General features: G+C 36.2%; 2 protein-coding genes across 8 annotated transcripts; one reads left to right on the top strand and one right to left on the bottom strand.

Annotated features, from left to right (window-relative positions):
- Nucleotides 1–315: 315 nt before the first annotated feature.
- LOC107842221 (histone H3.2) lies at nt 316–952 on the top strand. Its single transcript, XM_016685977.2, has one exon. The coding sequence runs from the start codon at nt 422–424 to the stop codon at nt 830–832; it is 411 nt and encodes a 136-aa protein (XP_016541463.1). The 5' UTR covers nt 316–421; the 3' UTR covers nt 833–952.
- A 332-nt stretch (nt 953–1,284) lies between these two features.
- LOC107842195 lies at nt 1,285–10,326 on the bottom strand. 7 transcript variants are annotated; one of them, XM_047408374.1, is made up of 13 exons: nt 9,904–10,322; nt 6,783–6,962; nt 6,490–6,600; nt 5,302–5,503; nt 5,168–5,229; nt 4,727–4,903; nt 4,354–4,638; nt 3,945–4,067; nt 3,595–3,792; nt 2,996–3,249; nt 2,618–2,822; nt 1,928–2,230; nt 1,285–1,810 (listed from the first exon to the last, which is right to left on the bottom strand). In XM_047408374.1, exons 1-13 carry the CDS (start codon nt 10,105–10,107, stop codon nt 1,511–1,513), a joined length of 2,604 nt encoding a protein of 867 aa, XP_047264330.1. In that variant the 5' UTR covers nt 10,108–10,322; the 3' UTR covers nt 1,285–1,510. The 7 variants fall into 7 exon arrangements, with proteins under 7 accessions (XP_047264330.1, XP_047264350.1, XP_047264333.1 ...); XM_047408394.1 differs by lacking the exon at nt 9,904–10,322 and having other exon boundaries at nt 5,302–5,375; nt 5,459–5,503; nt 6,783–6,923; XM_047408377.1 differs by having other exon boundaries at nt 2,618–2,814; nt 3,066–3,249; nt 5,168–5,503; nt 9,904–10,326.
- Nucleotides 10,327–12,442: the final 2,116 nt, after the last annotated feature.

Below are 12,442 nucleotides of genomic sequence, written 5' to 3'. Positions count from 1 at the left end.
CAATCAAAATGGTCTATTTGCACTGGTCTTTATAAATTTTGTGGGGTAATAGGTCGCCCCAAAGTTAAAGTATCTTTTTGCAAATGTCGAACAAGTTCAGTAATGACTTTATGTCTTTATATAACTTGACGTGGCAAAAGTAACGTAAAAGAAAATACTACTCTTTGCGCTTTCCACGTGTCGCATACACATTCGTTACATTGATAGCACTTGGATCGCTATCCAAGCAGTCAACTTTCCTCCAATCTGCACCGTCTATTTAAAATCTCAATCAATTTAATCAACGGCACCAAAACTAATTTCAAACTCCAAAATTTCCAACCTTCCCGCCCCGCTATCTCTCTATATAAATTCCTCATCACCCATTTCCCAAATTCACCATTCCACAAGTCAACATTGTCTCACTACATGTCCGGTAAAAATGGCCCGTACCAAGCAAACAGCTCGTAAATCCACAGGCGGAAAGGCTCCAAGGAAGCAGCTAGCAACCAAGGCTGCAAGAAAGTCAGCTCCAGCAACCGGAGGAGTGAAAAAGCCTCACCGTTTCAGGCCAGGAACCGTTGCTTTGAGGGAAATCAGGAAGTATCAGAAATCGACGGAGTTGTTGATTAGGAAGTTGCCGTTTCAGAGGCTGGTGAGGGAAATTGCACAGGATTTCAAGACGGATCTGAGGTTTCAGAGTAGTGCTGTTGCTGCTCTACAAGAGGCTGCTGAGGCATACCTGGTTGGTTTGTTTGAAGATACTAATCTCTGTGCTATTCATGCTAAGAGGGTTACGATTATGCCTAAGGATATTCAGCTTGCTAGGAGGATTCGTGGAGAAAGGGCTTAAGAAGAAGATGATCTTTCGGGTTAATGTCTAATAGTTGATTTCAGTTGTAGTGTGTGTAAAATGTTGGTTTACAAGTAATCTGCAATCTGATTAATGAAATCCGAACTTCATTTTATTCAATCAATGATCTTGCTATTACATCCGTGTGATATTTCCCAACCATTGAATACTGTTTGTAGTTGGGCTAGTAATTTGGTTTGTGAGTGTATGGTATTATTATGTAGGTGTCTTATTTTTTATTTGTATTATTCCATCCATTTTGTTTTATGTTGTATTACAATTTTGTTTACTATTTTTTGTCTTGAATTGGGGTCCTATTAGAAACAGTCTTTTTACTTTTTTCGAGACAGTGATATGAATTGTGTATATTTTATCCTCCCCAACCACATTATGTGGGAATACATTGAGTTTGTTGAATATTGTTTGTGTAGCATTATGTTGATCTTTATACATTTCCAGGACAAGAGCACTGAACAAATTTTGAAATTTGTAGTCTTCAATCAACATGACAAATTGATCATATGGAACAGGTTAGACTTATCTCTCACCAACACAAATATGTGCTGAGTAACTCTGAATGTAACAAATCTCTTGATTTGCGAAACAAATAAATGAAGCGCTTATTTTTCCCCAGTAAGATTCAACTCCAGGTATTATTTAGCAACTTTGCATTTGTTGCTAAATATTGGATGAAGTAGATGGTGTACTCCAAATTTTTCTTTGCTCATTGAAACTTCCAATTACAGCTGACTGGTTTTTATTCCCAAGTCGTTTTATTAAAATATTGTAATAAACTGATGGATCCAGATTCACCATTACTCTAACTGCTTTTCCCTGTGCTTTGTCAATAATAATTTCACCATCTTCAGATTCAACTCCAGTAGCACTCACTTTTAACTTCTTTACTTCAAAGGTTGATTTTAGTGCAGAGAGATCTCCAGCTACTACAGCTCCAAGGATCTCACCAATAAACATATCCTGAAATATTATGAATGCTATTACAGGCAAAAGTATCAACAAGTGAAATTCATTAACTACAAGGAAACATAATGAAACAGAGCCAGTAGAGGATAAATTGAGTTAAGAATTATATACCACATGCTGGTATACAGGATTCGTCTCTTGCAGACGATATAACCTAGACATCAAGCGCCTGGTGAAGATGGCTTCTGGTGTCCTTTCCACGTACAGTTTTTCAAGAATTTGAGGGAATGCACTGACTTTCCGCTGCATTCCAAGTGGAATGAGAGTGATATTATGTTCAGAACTCAGAACTGTTTTTGCAGCAAAAGGGTCAAGAAACATATTCAGTTCCGCAAATTTGTTACAAGGGAAATTGATGACATTTCCCTTCTCTATGTCATCATAATTGATGTGTCCCCCAACAATTAATATATCCTGCATAAAAATTCAGAAGATAATACCTTTCACATTAATGAAAATATCTAAGATGGATATATCAAGTCACAACCCATAAAGCAAAACATTGTCATTGATATGACAAGGATTTACATAGAGATCAATTACAACGGAATAAAACAGCTCTCTAAGCTAAAACAGCTATCTAAGCTAAAGGATATCTTAATATGTTTGTAATGTGAAATTTGAGGGAGTTGACTGACAAGGGAAGTTTACATATGAAAAGACTAAATCTACCTGGGTCTAAGAGAAGGATCTGCAACTAAACTCTCTCTATCACGTTAGGATCTATATATTACAATTGGTTCTTAACTGAAGAATATTGTTTCTTTCTACAAAGACCAGAAGAATAGAGGAACCACTTGCCTGTATATCCTTGCTTGTAATCTTGCTTTCTAGTATGAACTTAGCTATATTAGTCAATGGGCCATTCGTCAAAATGGTAATTTTCGATCCCGGACCAAGTGATTTCACCACTGATTCCAATACTTCCAATGCTAGAGGTTGTCTGAGTTCAGGATGATCAGTATCTCGCGGAGCTCCAAATTCTGCAGAATTTTCTCCTGTGTATCTGGTATTATTATGTGTTATATCAGGAAATTTCAATGGCGCAATGCTATATTGGATGATAAAAATGTGAAAGTTCATATTAGTAAAATAAGAAAAGTGATATGCCAATGTCTGTCAAATTTCATGAATGCACAAAGGAATCTGTTCTTTCCCCTATCAGAGTAGAGAATATACCTCCTCGGACTACGAGGTAAAGAACGAGCTAAGCCATAAAGAGTGTCTGAGTCTAGATATCCACCGCTACCTTGTGGGATGACCTTGATGTATCTGCAGTCTCCAACACCAGAGAACACAGTATCAGACTGGTTCATTGCGAATCCATCTCCAAGGCCCACAGGAATGTCATCCCGACCCATCATATGAAGCAAATCATACACAGAATCAATTGTTGCAGCATTTGCCCAGCCAGTCGGACTCACTAATATAGCCTGAATGAAAGAAGCTATTTCACATTGAAAGGCATCCCTTAATTATGACAAAATTAAACTACACCTGTAGACTCAACTACATTTGCGCAATTGGTTGCTAACAAAGTGACAACATTTCTCATGACGGCTAACAATTCATCAGTTTTATCCCAAAACTGAACAGAATGGAATGCAGTTTCGGATAGAAGTTACACAATGAGTGACATTCCAATTGAGGAAATTTACTGCAACTACAACCGGTGTCTGATCTTAAACTAAATTCTTAATATTTTCAGTAGCAGATCTCATTGACAATAGGGACAATGCATAAACAGATGGTACAGAACTTAGGGAAGGCCAATTTACCTTGAGATTGATATCTTCTACAGGTAATTTGAGGAGATAGAAGAGAGCTAGAAAGTCTCCAGCACTCATATCCATATCAAACACAAGATTCTTCCCGAAATTCTTTCCCCTAAGATCCGGTTTGTAAAATACTTCTCTGTAATAAGGAAATTGTGTTGTGAAATTGAATCTTCCAGTATGTTCTGCTTGGTTTAAGACCTGCAACCACGAGCAATATAGCATCAGTTTCTGAGGTCTGTTGACTACGTTAAAATTGTAATGAAAAATGTCATAAGCAAACTTCAACCAGGTCTGATTCAGAAAGAGGCATGTACAACCAATTCAGACTGAGAAATTCGATCTAAACTTACATGCAGAAAGCTAACAAAGAACTCTCTGTCTAATAAGCTGCTACCATTTTGATTAGGTTTTGCTTTAACAGCAACAAGAACAGGTACTCCTCCTGGCTTGTCAACTTCTTTTGTATAACCATCCTGATAATTACCATCAGTTTAGAAAAAGTATGAAAAACAGAAAGAAATGAATAGTAATGCAAGCACATAGATAAAAAGAACACCATTATTTCATCTCATTTCATCTCATAGTAGTTGATAGAAACCAAAAAATATCATACTTATTTTGGTAAGAGAAGAAAAAAAATCACATAATTTACGATGACATATTCATATCTCTGAAGGACAAGAAGAACCAACCTTTTCTGCAGACACAACCTATTATCTGTTACAGGAAATCATATTTCAGATAGAAACAGTCAATCACCTGGCATCTGCCCCTCCCATTCTTGACTATGCAAAAAGGATCACCAAGTCTAGTCTGAACATGGCCGCTGTGAACTCCATTTCTTTCTAAGTTGAACCGTGGAGCTTTACTATCATCAAAAAATGGATTTGATCCATCAGATATACCGTATGGCTTATTTGAAGTAACTACTGTAACATTCATATACTCCATTTCTGCAAATTCATTTTCTCCTTGGTGGTTGTATCGTTTACGCAGGATTGAAGCAGCTACACCCGCCATAAATGAGTCCCAAATAAAATAACTCTGTGTATATCACATTCACCACAGTTATCAAACAAATGTTTTTAGTACCACAAAGAATTTTGTAAGTTCTATATACCTGGATCATTACCTTATAGAATTGGTCATTGAACCATGTATCACGAACCATTTTCATCGACTTGAAACAGTACTGTGCTTCATAGGTGTGCTGATTCTTCTCAAATGTCTCAAAAAAAAATTTATTCACAGGAATGGTGTTAGTGGCATCCAATGGGACAATAGTAATTGGAATACCCGAATGAATAACCTGCAAGATAAAACAATGATAACAGCTGCTGTTCGTTAAGATTAGCAAGTCATAGAAAAGGGAAGCCGGTGCACTAAATCTCCCGCTATGCGCAGGATCCGGGGAACGGCCTGACCACAAGGGTCTATTGTACGCAGCCCGGCAGAAATGCAAGGCAAGGCTGAATAAACTAGACCCTTGTGGTCGGGCCCTTCCCCGGACCCTGTGCTACAAATATCAAAATAAAGGAATTCATAATTAAACGCATATGGATACACGTAATACCTGATATGCAGCAAAAGGATCCATAAATATGTTGAACTCTGCATAAGGATTGCTTGTGTAATCTGTAAACAAATTGCCATGGTCACCACATTGTTGAGGTTGGCAAGAGGAACTAGCATTGTCTGGACAGCAACCTTTAGGGTTCTTTGACCTTATGCCGCCCCCCATGATGTAAATGTGCTCAACATTTTTCTTTAAACATGGATTACTTAGAAGAAACAAAGCAAAATTAGTATGTGATCCGATAAGAAAAACTACTGTGGGACCAGCTGAAATTGTTTCAATCATTACTTTCTGTGCTGTTGGCTGTCGAAGAGGAGAATACGTTCTCTTTCCCTGTTTACAAATTCCATAAGAAATAAATTTTTTAACCAGAAAGAAATTATTAAAAGGTGCACAAGGAAAATAAGAAATGATGAGATTATGATTCATCAAGTCATGTTATTTTGTGAGGAACAAAACTAATTGTGCTCAGCCATTATTGATATAAAAGCAAGACTATAATTCATGTTCTTTCATTTTTTTTCCATCAATTAAATCCCATTTCTTTACCAACAGACAATCCAAACTATCCTGGTCCCCTATATGAATCCTCTATATCCATTTCGCCTCAAGTTTGACACATCTTATCCAAATACTCCTCAATCAGATCCCATTTCTTTACCACCGAGAAACAAAGTAGTAAACTAGTGCCACAGAACTCCTAATAATACCTTATCCCAAATTATCATGACACCAGACACAGACACATTTGAGTGAGGCATGATCCTTTTGCAGTCAAGAAGTTTCTTTCTCCAGCCTTTCCCCTAATCTCCCATGCACCTGCAGCAAGTGCTAAGCATACTGAGGAAAGACTAGTCACAGGCACAACTTTGGTGTTTGAGTGAAGCAAGAAGAGGCCAACAGTACTCAGGGAATGGACGTGACTTAGTCATGAGGTGCCGAAATTTGGCAGTTCTTACTGAATTGAAGGAAGAAATCTTCTGGAAATTGTAAAGATCTGTTTTTATAGAAAATGTAAAAGAAAAGGGGAGGTAAACAGGAAGATGTGTGATGCATCACTTCTTGAATATGTGTATTGATAAGTTTAAAATGTTGCCAGTGTCCTATAATCATAGCCAAGACACATGCATTAGAGAAATGAACATCTGTATCACACGAACAAAATAGGCGGGAGGAAGGAAACTGATGGTTCTACTATATCCCAGGTCGATCATCGATGGATATAATAAAAACAGAATTACAAGTTATCCTCTAAAAATATGATTTCAATCACGTGCCAGCACGAATAGCTTGACTATATCTACAATGCAAGAAAATACCTGTGGAAGGAAGCTCTTCCGGAACCCATAATTTGAGTTAACGTCCAGACGTCCTCCATGGCCCACAGGAATAGCTTGCCTGTATCGACAATATCCAGCTGTAACATTTCCCTGAGGAAAACAGTGAGATGTTAGAAGCACAGAAAAATAGAAAAAGGAAAAGAAATCACAGAAAAATAGAAAAAGGAAAAGAAATTGCAGATGCATAATTAAACAGTTTGTTTTACATCACTACAAATATTTAACTTGCAGAATTGATCGCAAAGTCAAGAACTCCAAAAATCTGTCTTCACCTGATCTATCATAGGCAGATATCCACCAACATTTGGCAGAATGGTACTATCAGGAAGTATTCCACCTTCGCCTCCCACACCAACAACAACATCATCACGCCCCATCATGTAAAGAATGTCATACACATGATTAACAGCATGCGCTGCATCACTCCATGCGTTTGAGCTAATAGTTACTGCCTGCAGCAAAAAGAATTCTCAACTAATTTTCTCTACGGCCTTGTTTTATGAAATGGTGATACAATTACCCAAACTGTCACAGGGCCCTACTATCCGCAAAGACTACTCCAAGTTCAACTCTGATCCATAACATGCTTTCAACAAAATAAGTGAAGATACAAATCCAGAGTCCTTGCTTTGAACAATTTTTGCATGTGGTTTATGAGTAACAGAAAGACTGATAAATATTTTCACAATGAATAGGATTACTACCTTAGCATAATAAATATTTCAAATCATGCTTCTAAAACCAAGACGAGCAATCGATAATTACAAGTTTAAAAGATCCCAGTACTCAACTAAAGAAGGGAGGAAAAAGTCTCTTCTGTTCAAAGAACTTTTTTAACAAAGTATAAGCAATTACTTGAGTCTACCTATTATAAGACACATATAAAAAGTGACTCATGGAAAGAAAGGAATCTCAAACGTTAGGAAGAAGAGAGCATCTACAAACTGAAATACAATACTTTATCCCTATTAGGCTTGTCGCAAATTGCAGAATGTTACACAAATCACAAACTTAGTTTACTTGGTCCAATAAAATGATTACTTTACTTTTAATAGAAAATGACTCTAGTTTAAAGAACAATTATATTTAGAGAATGCAAATAATTTACTTCAGTCTCAAAAAGAAGCCCTTAGCACGTACACGACCTTTAACCTAACATGAGGTTAATAAAACAAACACATTCTATGCATACAGATTATTTGAAGTCGAGGGATCAGTATAGCTGATATCTCAATCTCCAAGGAAGAAGGATAGAAAACCATCGTTATACAGACTACAATCTTTTTCCTTTTTGAGATAACAACGGTGGCAGGTTTGCATTCACCTCGATTAATCATTGGTAACCTATTACTAATTACCCACCTATATGAGCTGTTCACATTGTCGGTCCAAAGCCCTGATAAAGGAGGAGGGTTGTCAATCGGGAACAACCTCTCTACCCTATAAAGTTAGGGGTAAGACTGCGTACATCTTACCCTCCGTAGACCCCACTTGTGGGATTACAATGGGTTTGTTGTTGTTGTTGTTGTTGTTGCTGTTGTTGTCTCCTCTACTAGGATCCAAACCTTAGATTCCAAAACTGCCATTCCAACTTGTCGACTTCTACGTCAGCATCAATAAAATTACTGCCTCTGCTCAAATTTGTGTGATGGTGTTGGATTGCACTCTTTGTTTAAAAAAGACTTTTGAGTCGTAAGTCAAATATGAAAGAAGTCACACAAGTTCCCTTAGTACCAAACTATACTTGTGTACTGGGTAAGCTCCTTCAGAGGACATGTGGCAGAGCAAAGGATCCTTGGGCGGATTAACGGACCTGTGGATGTTCGAGAGATGATTACTCAAACTGCGCCATAGAGGGAAGATTATTGTGAAGGATTTTTCAGAGTGAACGTTGCTTAACAACCTCTTCAACCCTCGAATTATATTGGAAGAAGGAATGGACAAAGGGACAAAGGTGTTAGTGTAAGATCAGGTGCACGGACGTGCAGTGTATTAATCGGAACCCTACAGGGGATATTGGCCGGCACCTGCAACGGGCATGTCATTTGAAGCAATGCCTTTGGTCATAGTATTATAGGGCCTAGATAGAGCGTTCTTATCAACTTAGCCCATTTATTGCAGCCATAGATAGTCGACCCTACCACTTGTAAAACATCTCAATTTTGATTCCCAATCAATACTGTACACTCCTTTTACTTATCAAGAAAAAGTATTGGAAGGAGGTGATTAGGAATGATATGGAGCAATTACAGCTTACGGAGGACATGACTCGAATTAGGGTAGAAGGTTAATCACTTAATTGGTAGGAGTTCAACCATTATAGTAGGGAGGAGTGTTTTGTTTGTATCTGCACTTGTTGTTTCTTGTTCATGGTGTTTCGGTGATGTCTATGATTTTGGATAAATAGTTTATAGTAGTACCTTGTGGGTGTCTTATTTCCTTTATTATCTAGCAGTGTGTTATCTCATCTTGTTGTTGTGTGCTTTTGTGCTTTTTATTTGTTATACTGTTATATGTCCTGAACTGGGGTCTATCGAAAATAGTCTCGCTACTTCATCTAAGGTAGTGGTATGGACTGCATACACTTTACTCTCCCCAGACCCCACTTTGTAGGAATACACTGCATGTTGTTGTACCTTATTATTGTATTGCTTTCGGAAGAATAGACCCTTGTGGTCGGACCCAACGCATAGTGGGAGCTTTAATGCACCTGGTTGACTATTTTTTCTCGGAAGAATAGCTCCAGCTCCCGGAAAATGGCATCGAAGGCCCATCTCTTAAATTTATGCTTGTTTATTTGCTTTCCATCGTTATCCATTACTAATCACGTTTTTATTGCGTATTTAACTGAATCGTTAATCAAACCGCTGGTAAACGGATCTAAACTAGAGTTTAATTAACAAGCATGCTCTTGACCCTGTACAAATTCAACTGTACCTATTTCTGGGTAAACAACAAGTTCTAGTATTTAGTAGGCGTAAAACAGGTGGTGTGAATTTCTACTAGAGCAAGTCACTGGAGTTCAAAATGGGAAGTTAAAAAAAAAAAAAAGATCGGATGTAATAAAGCTCCCGTTATGCGAAGGACCTGGAAAAGGCCCGAACCACAAGGATTTATTGTATGCGGGCCTTACCCCACATTTCTACAACAGGCTGTCTCCAAGGATTGAACCTGTGACCTCCTAATCATATTAACTAGACAGGAAACAAGACATGGGTTATGGGTATATATTAATTTACTTCAAAATGGAAATGTAAAAGTGAAATTAATTTAGTTCCCATTAACTATACAGGAAAAAGAAATAAATTGGGAATGACTGAATGAGAGAATATATACTTAAGTAGGTAAGGCAATATATTGGAATATAAACTAAAGTGAAGTGAGAAAGCAAACCTGCAAGTCCATTTCTGATCTATTAAGCTTCAAAAGGTACAAAAGAGCAAAAATATCATCAGTACCCATATCTGTATCTAAAAGAATCCTACTTGGGGGATGACCTTTTACCCCATTCCACCCAAATACTGAAATTATAGTCATCATAATCAGAGCAGCTCTGCTTAAAAATCCCAGAAACAGCATTGAATTTTTCTCTTTCATCACTACAAAAGATACAATTTTTGATACAGAGAGAGTCTGATTGTTGATTCTTTTATGTGAATTTCATTTTTTCTGAAAAAGCAGCACCGCACAAAACTAAATTGATAAACGGATAGCACTTCAGAAAAAACAAGTTTTTGTTACGCTAACACTGAGAAAATTTGCGTGTGAATTTCCAAATAGCAAAATGGACTTCTTTTATTTATGTTTAAAAATAAAATAAAAGAACAATTTACACTCTGCATGATGTTTGCCATGGTTTACGGTACAATATGATATAATAACAGTTTTTTTATTTGATTCGATGATATGGAACTTTACAGGTAAGTTTATTAAAATATTTGTAATTATTATAAATTTTAAATTTATCAACAACAATAATAATATATTCAGTATATTCCATCAAATGGGCTTTTGGGAGGATGAGTGTACGCTGTCTATACCACTGCCTCAATTGTAAGATAGAAAGGCAAATTTTAAATTTATCAATAATTATTAATAAATAATTTTCTTTCTACAAATTTAACACAAATCATGTTTTATAAATATATTATGTTGTTAAATTCATAAAACTTCTAACAAAATTAAAACTTTAAATTCATGAAATAATCAAGAACTAGAACTGCAACAACTTCTTTTTATCATACAACATAACTTCTTTTATGGGGTTACGATGCGAAAGAGTATAAACCCAGAGAGATGGCTTGATCCGATGGTTTCTTCAGGCCAGAGAACCCCTTCAAATTTATAGCTTGCCAGATTGGTCAAAGCTCATTATTAGCTTTAATTATAATTTGCTAAAGCCTTGAACGGGAGTCTACTTAATTTGCCTAGTGCTTTATAACTATCACATTAACACGCTAAGTACATCCTTTTGCTAATAAAGCGGGTTGGGCCAAGAATCTGCTTGGAGAAGAAGTTTGCTTATAAACAGATGAAGATATTCTTTGTTGTGTTGTTACGTTACTTTGTTTTTAAGTTGAGTGATGACAAGAAGACTGTCAACTGTAGAAAAATGATGTCTTCAGATCGAGGGGGGACTCCACGCGTTGATGTCTTTCATAGGGCCACTAGAAAGACTACAAATTAATATGTATATTAGTACCAGTAGTTGTTCCTGCAACATCAGCACATGAAGCTTGAGCAGCTGGTTCATTCTTATATGTAAGATTTATATCTTCTAATTTTATTCCTCTACATGGATTTCTCTTACTATTATCAAACTTCATGATTCGTGTTGATGAACTTTCATGTATATTTTGATATGTAACATCACTTACTTTCACATCAGAGACCTGTCTCAGACAATTTTTGTTATTCGGACAGTAATTTTGATGATAACAATTGAATTTTCAACATAAATCATCGTAACTTGTTGAAAAAGTACATTATTGACAAAGCCAATACTTGGTCTACCCCTTGTTTTGATCTTCACACCATTTTGTGTGTCCTTAATGTTCCTAAACGTATTTGGAGCATAATGGACCTTGCAAGGAGAAGTTGAGGAATTTCTGAACACAACTATGTTATCCATTATGAATGAGGGCTTGTGCAATGCTCTTTTTGAATGATCGAAAAGCTATCTCTTCATCATGCAAAGAACTCACCAAAACACAACAACTACATAGAATCAACAACAAACACAAATACAAATAAAAAAGGCCTAATACATAAACAGGACCTTTAACTTGACATCAAATTATAACTATAACCTTTAACTTTGCTCGTGCACAAGTAGACCCTTTAACTACACAAAAGCTGAACAAAGAAACACTTCAATCCTACCTGACAAAATGAGTGATTACACTCAAAATGACGAGCGTGGGAGTTAAAATTGAAGACCAAACAGTAAAAAAAATACTTAAATGACTATTATACCCTTAATGAATCCTTTATATATATATACACACACACACACCCTTTTTGCAAATCAAATTCCCACTTTATTCTCTTTTATTTTCTCCCACAACTCTAAAAAATTTTTTAGAAAAAGTACGATCAATTATTTAGTTCTCTTTTATTTCTGCTTAAGACGATGGTGTATGCTTCATTTGTATATTCGAAGAGCTAAAAGTTGTAAAGAAATTGTGCAAATTTCATATTAAACGGCTTCTATTTTGTGAATCTTCAATGGAAATTTCAATAATTTTTCCTTAATTGAAAGGGAATAAGAGATGGAAATTTTGTAGGGTTTTCATCGGATTTCACATCTTCTTCTAAATGAACCATTCAATTTTCACCAGACTTGAATGTTATTTTAATGAAGGTAGCCTTTAATGAATTGTTTTTTAATTTTATTTTTAATAAAAAATATGAAAAGTACATGTATTTGTGA

The sequence above is a fragment of the Capsicum annuum genome, chromosome 1, assembly GCF_002878395.1.
Source record: "Capsicum annuum cultivar UCD-10X-F1 chromosome 1, UCD10Xv1.1, whole genome shotgun sequence".
Lineage (NCBI taxonomy): Eukaryota > Viridiplantae > Streptophyta > Magnoliopsida > Solanales > Solanaceae > Capsicum > Capsicum annuum.
Note: the sequence above shows the minus strand (reverse complement) of the source record. Positions and strands in the feature narration are given on the sequence as shown.

Coding starts and splice junctions, on each gene's coding strand:
- LOC107842221 (XM_016685977.2), top strand. CDS start 422: ATGGCCCGTACCAAGCAAACAGCTCGTAAATCCACAGGCGGAAAGGCT.
- LOC107842195 (XM_047408370.1), bottom strand. CDS start 10,107: ATGAAAGAGAAAAATTCAATGCTGTTTCTGGGATTTTTAAGCAGAGCT. Junction 4,904..5,167: donor ATCCTTTTGCTGCATATCAG/GTATTACGTGTA, acceptor TTTATCTTGCAG/GTTATTCATTCGGGTATTCC. Junction 3,250..3,594: donor TAGAAGATATCAATCTCAAG/GTAAATTGGCCT, acceptor TCTTTCATTCAG/GCTATATTAGTGAGTCCGAC.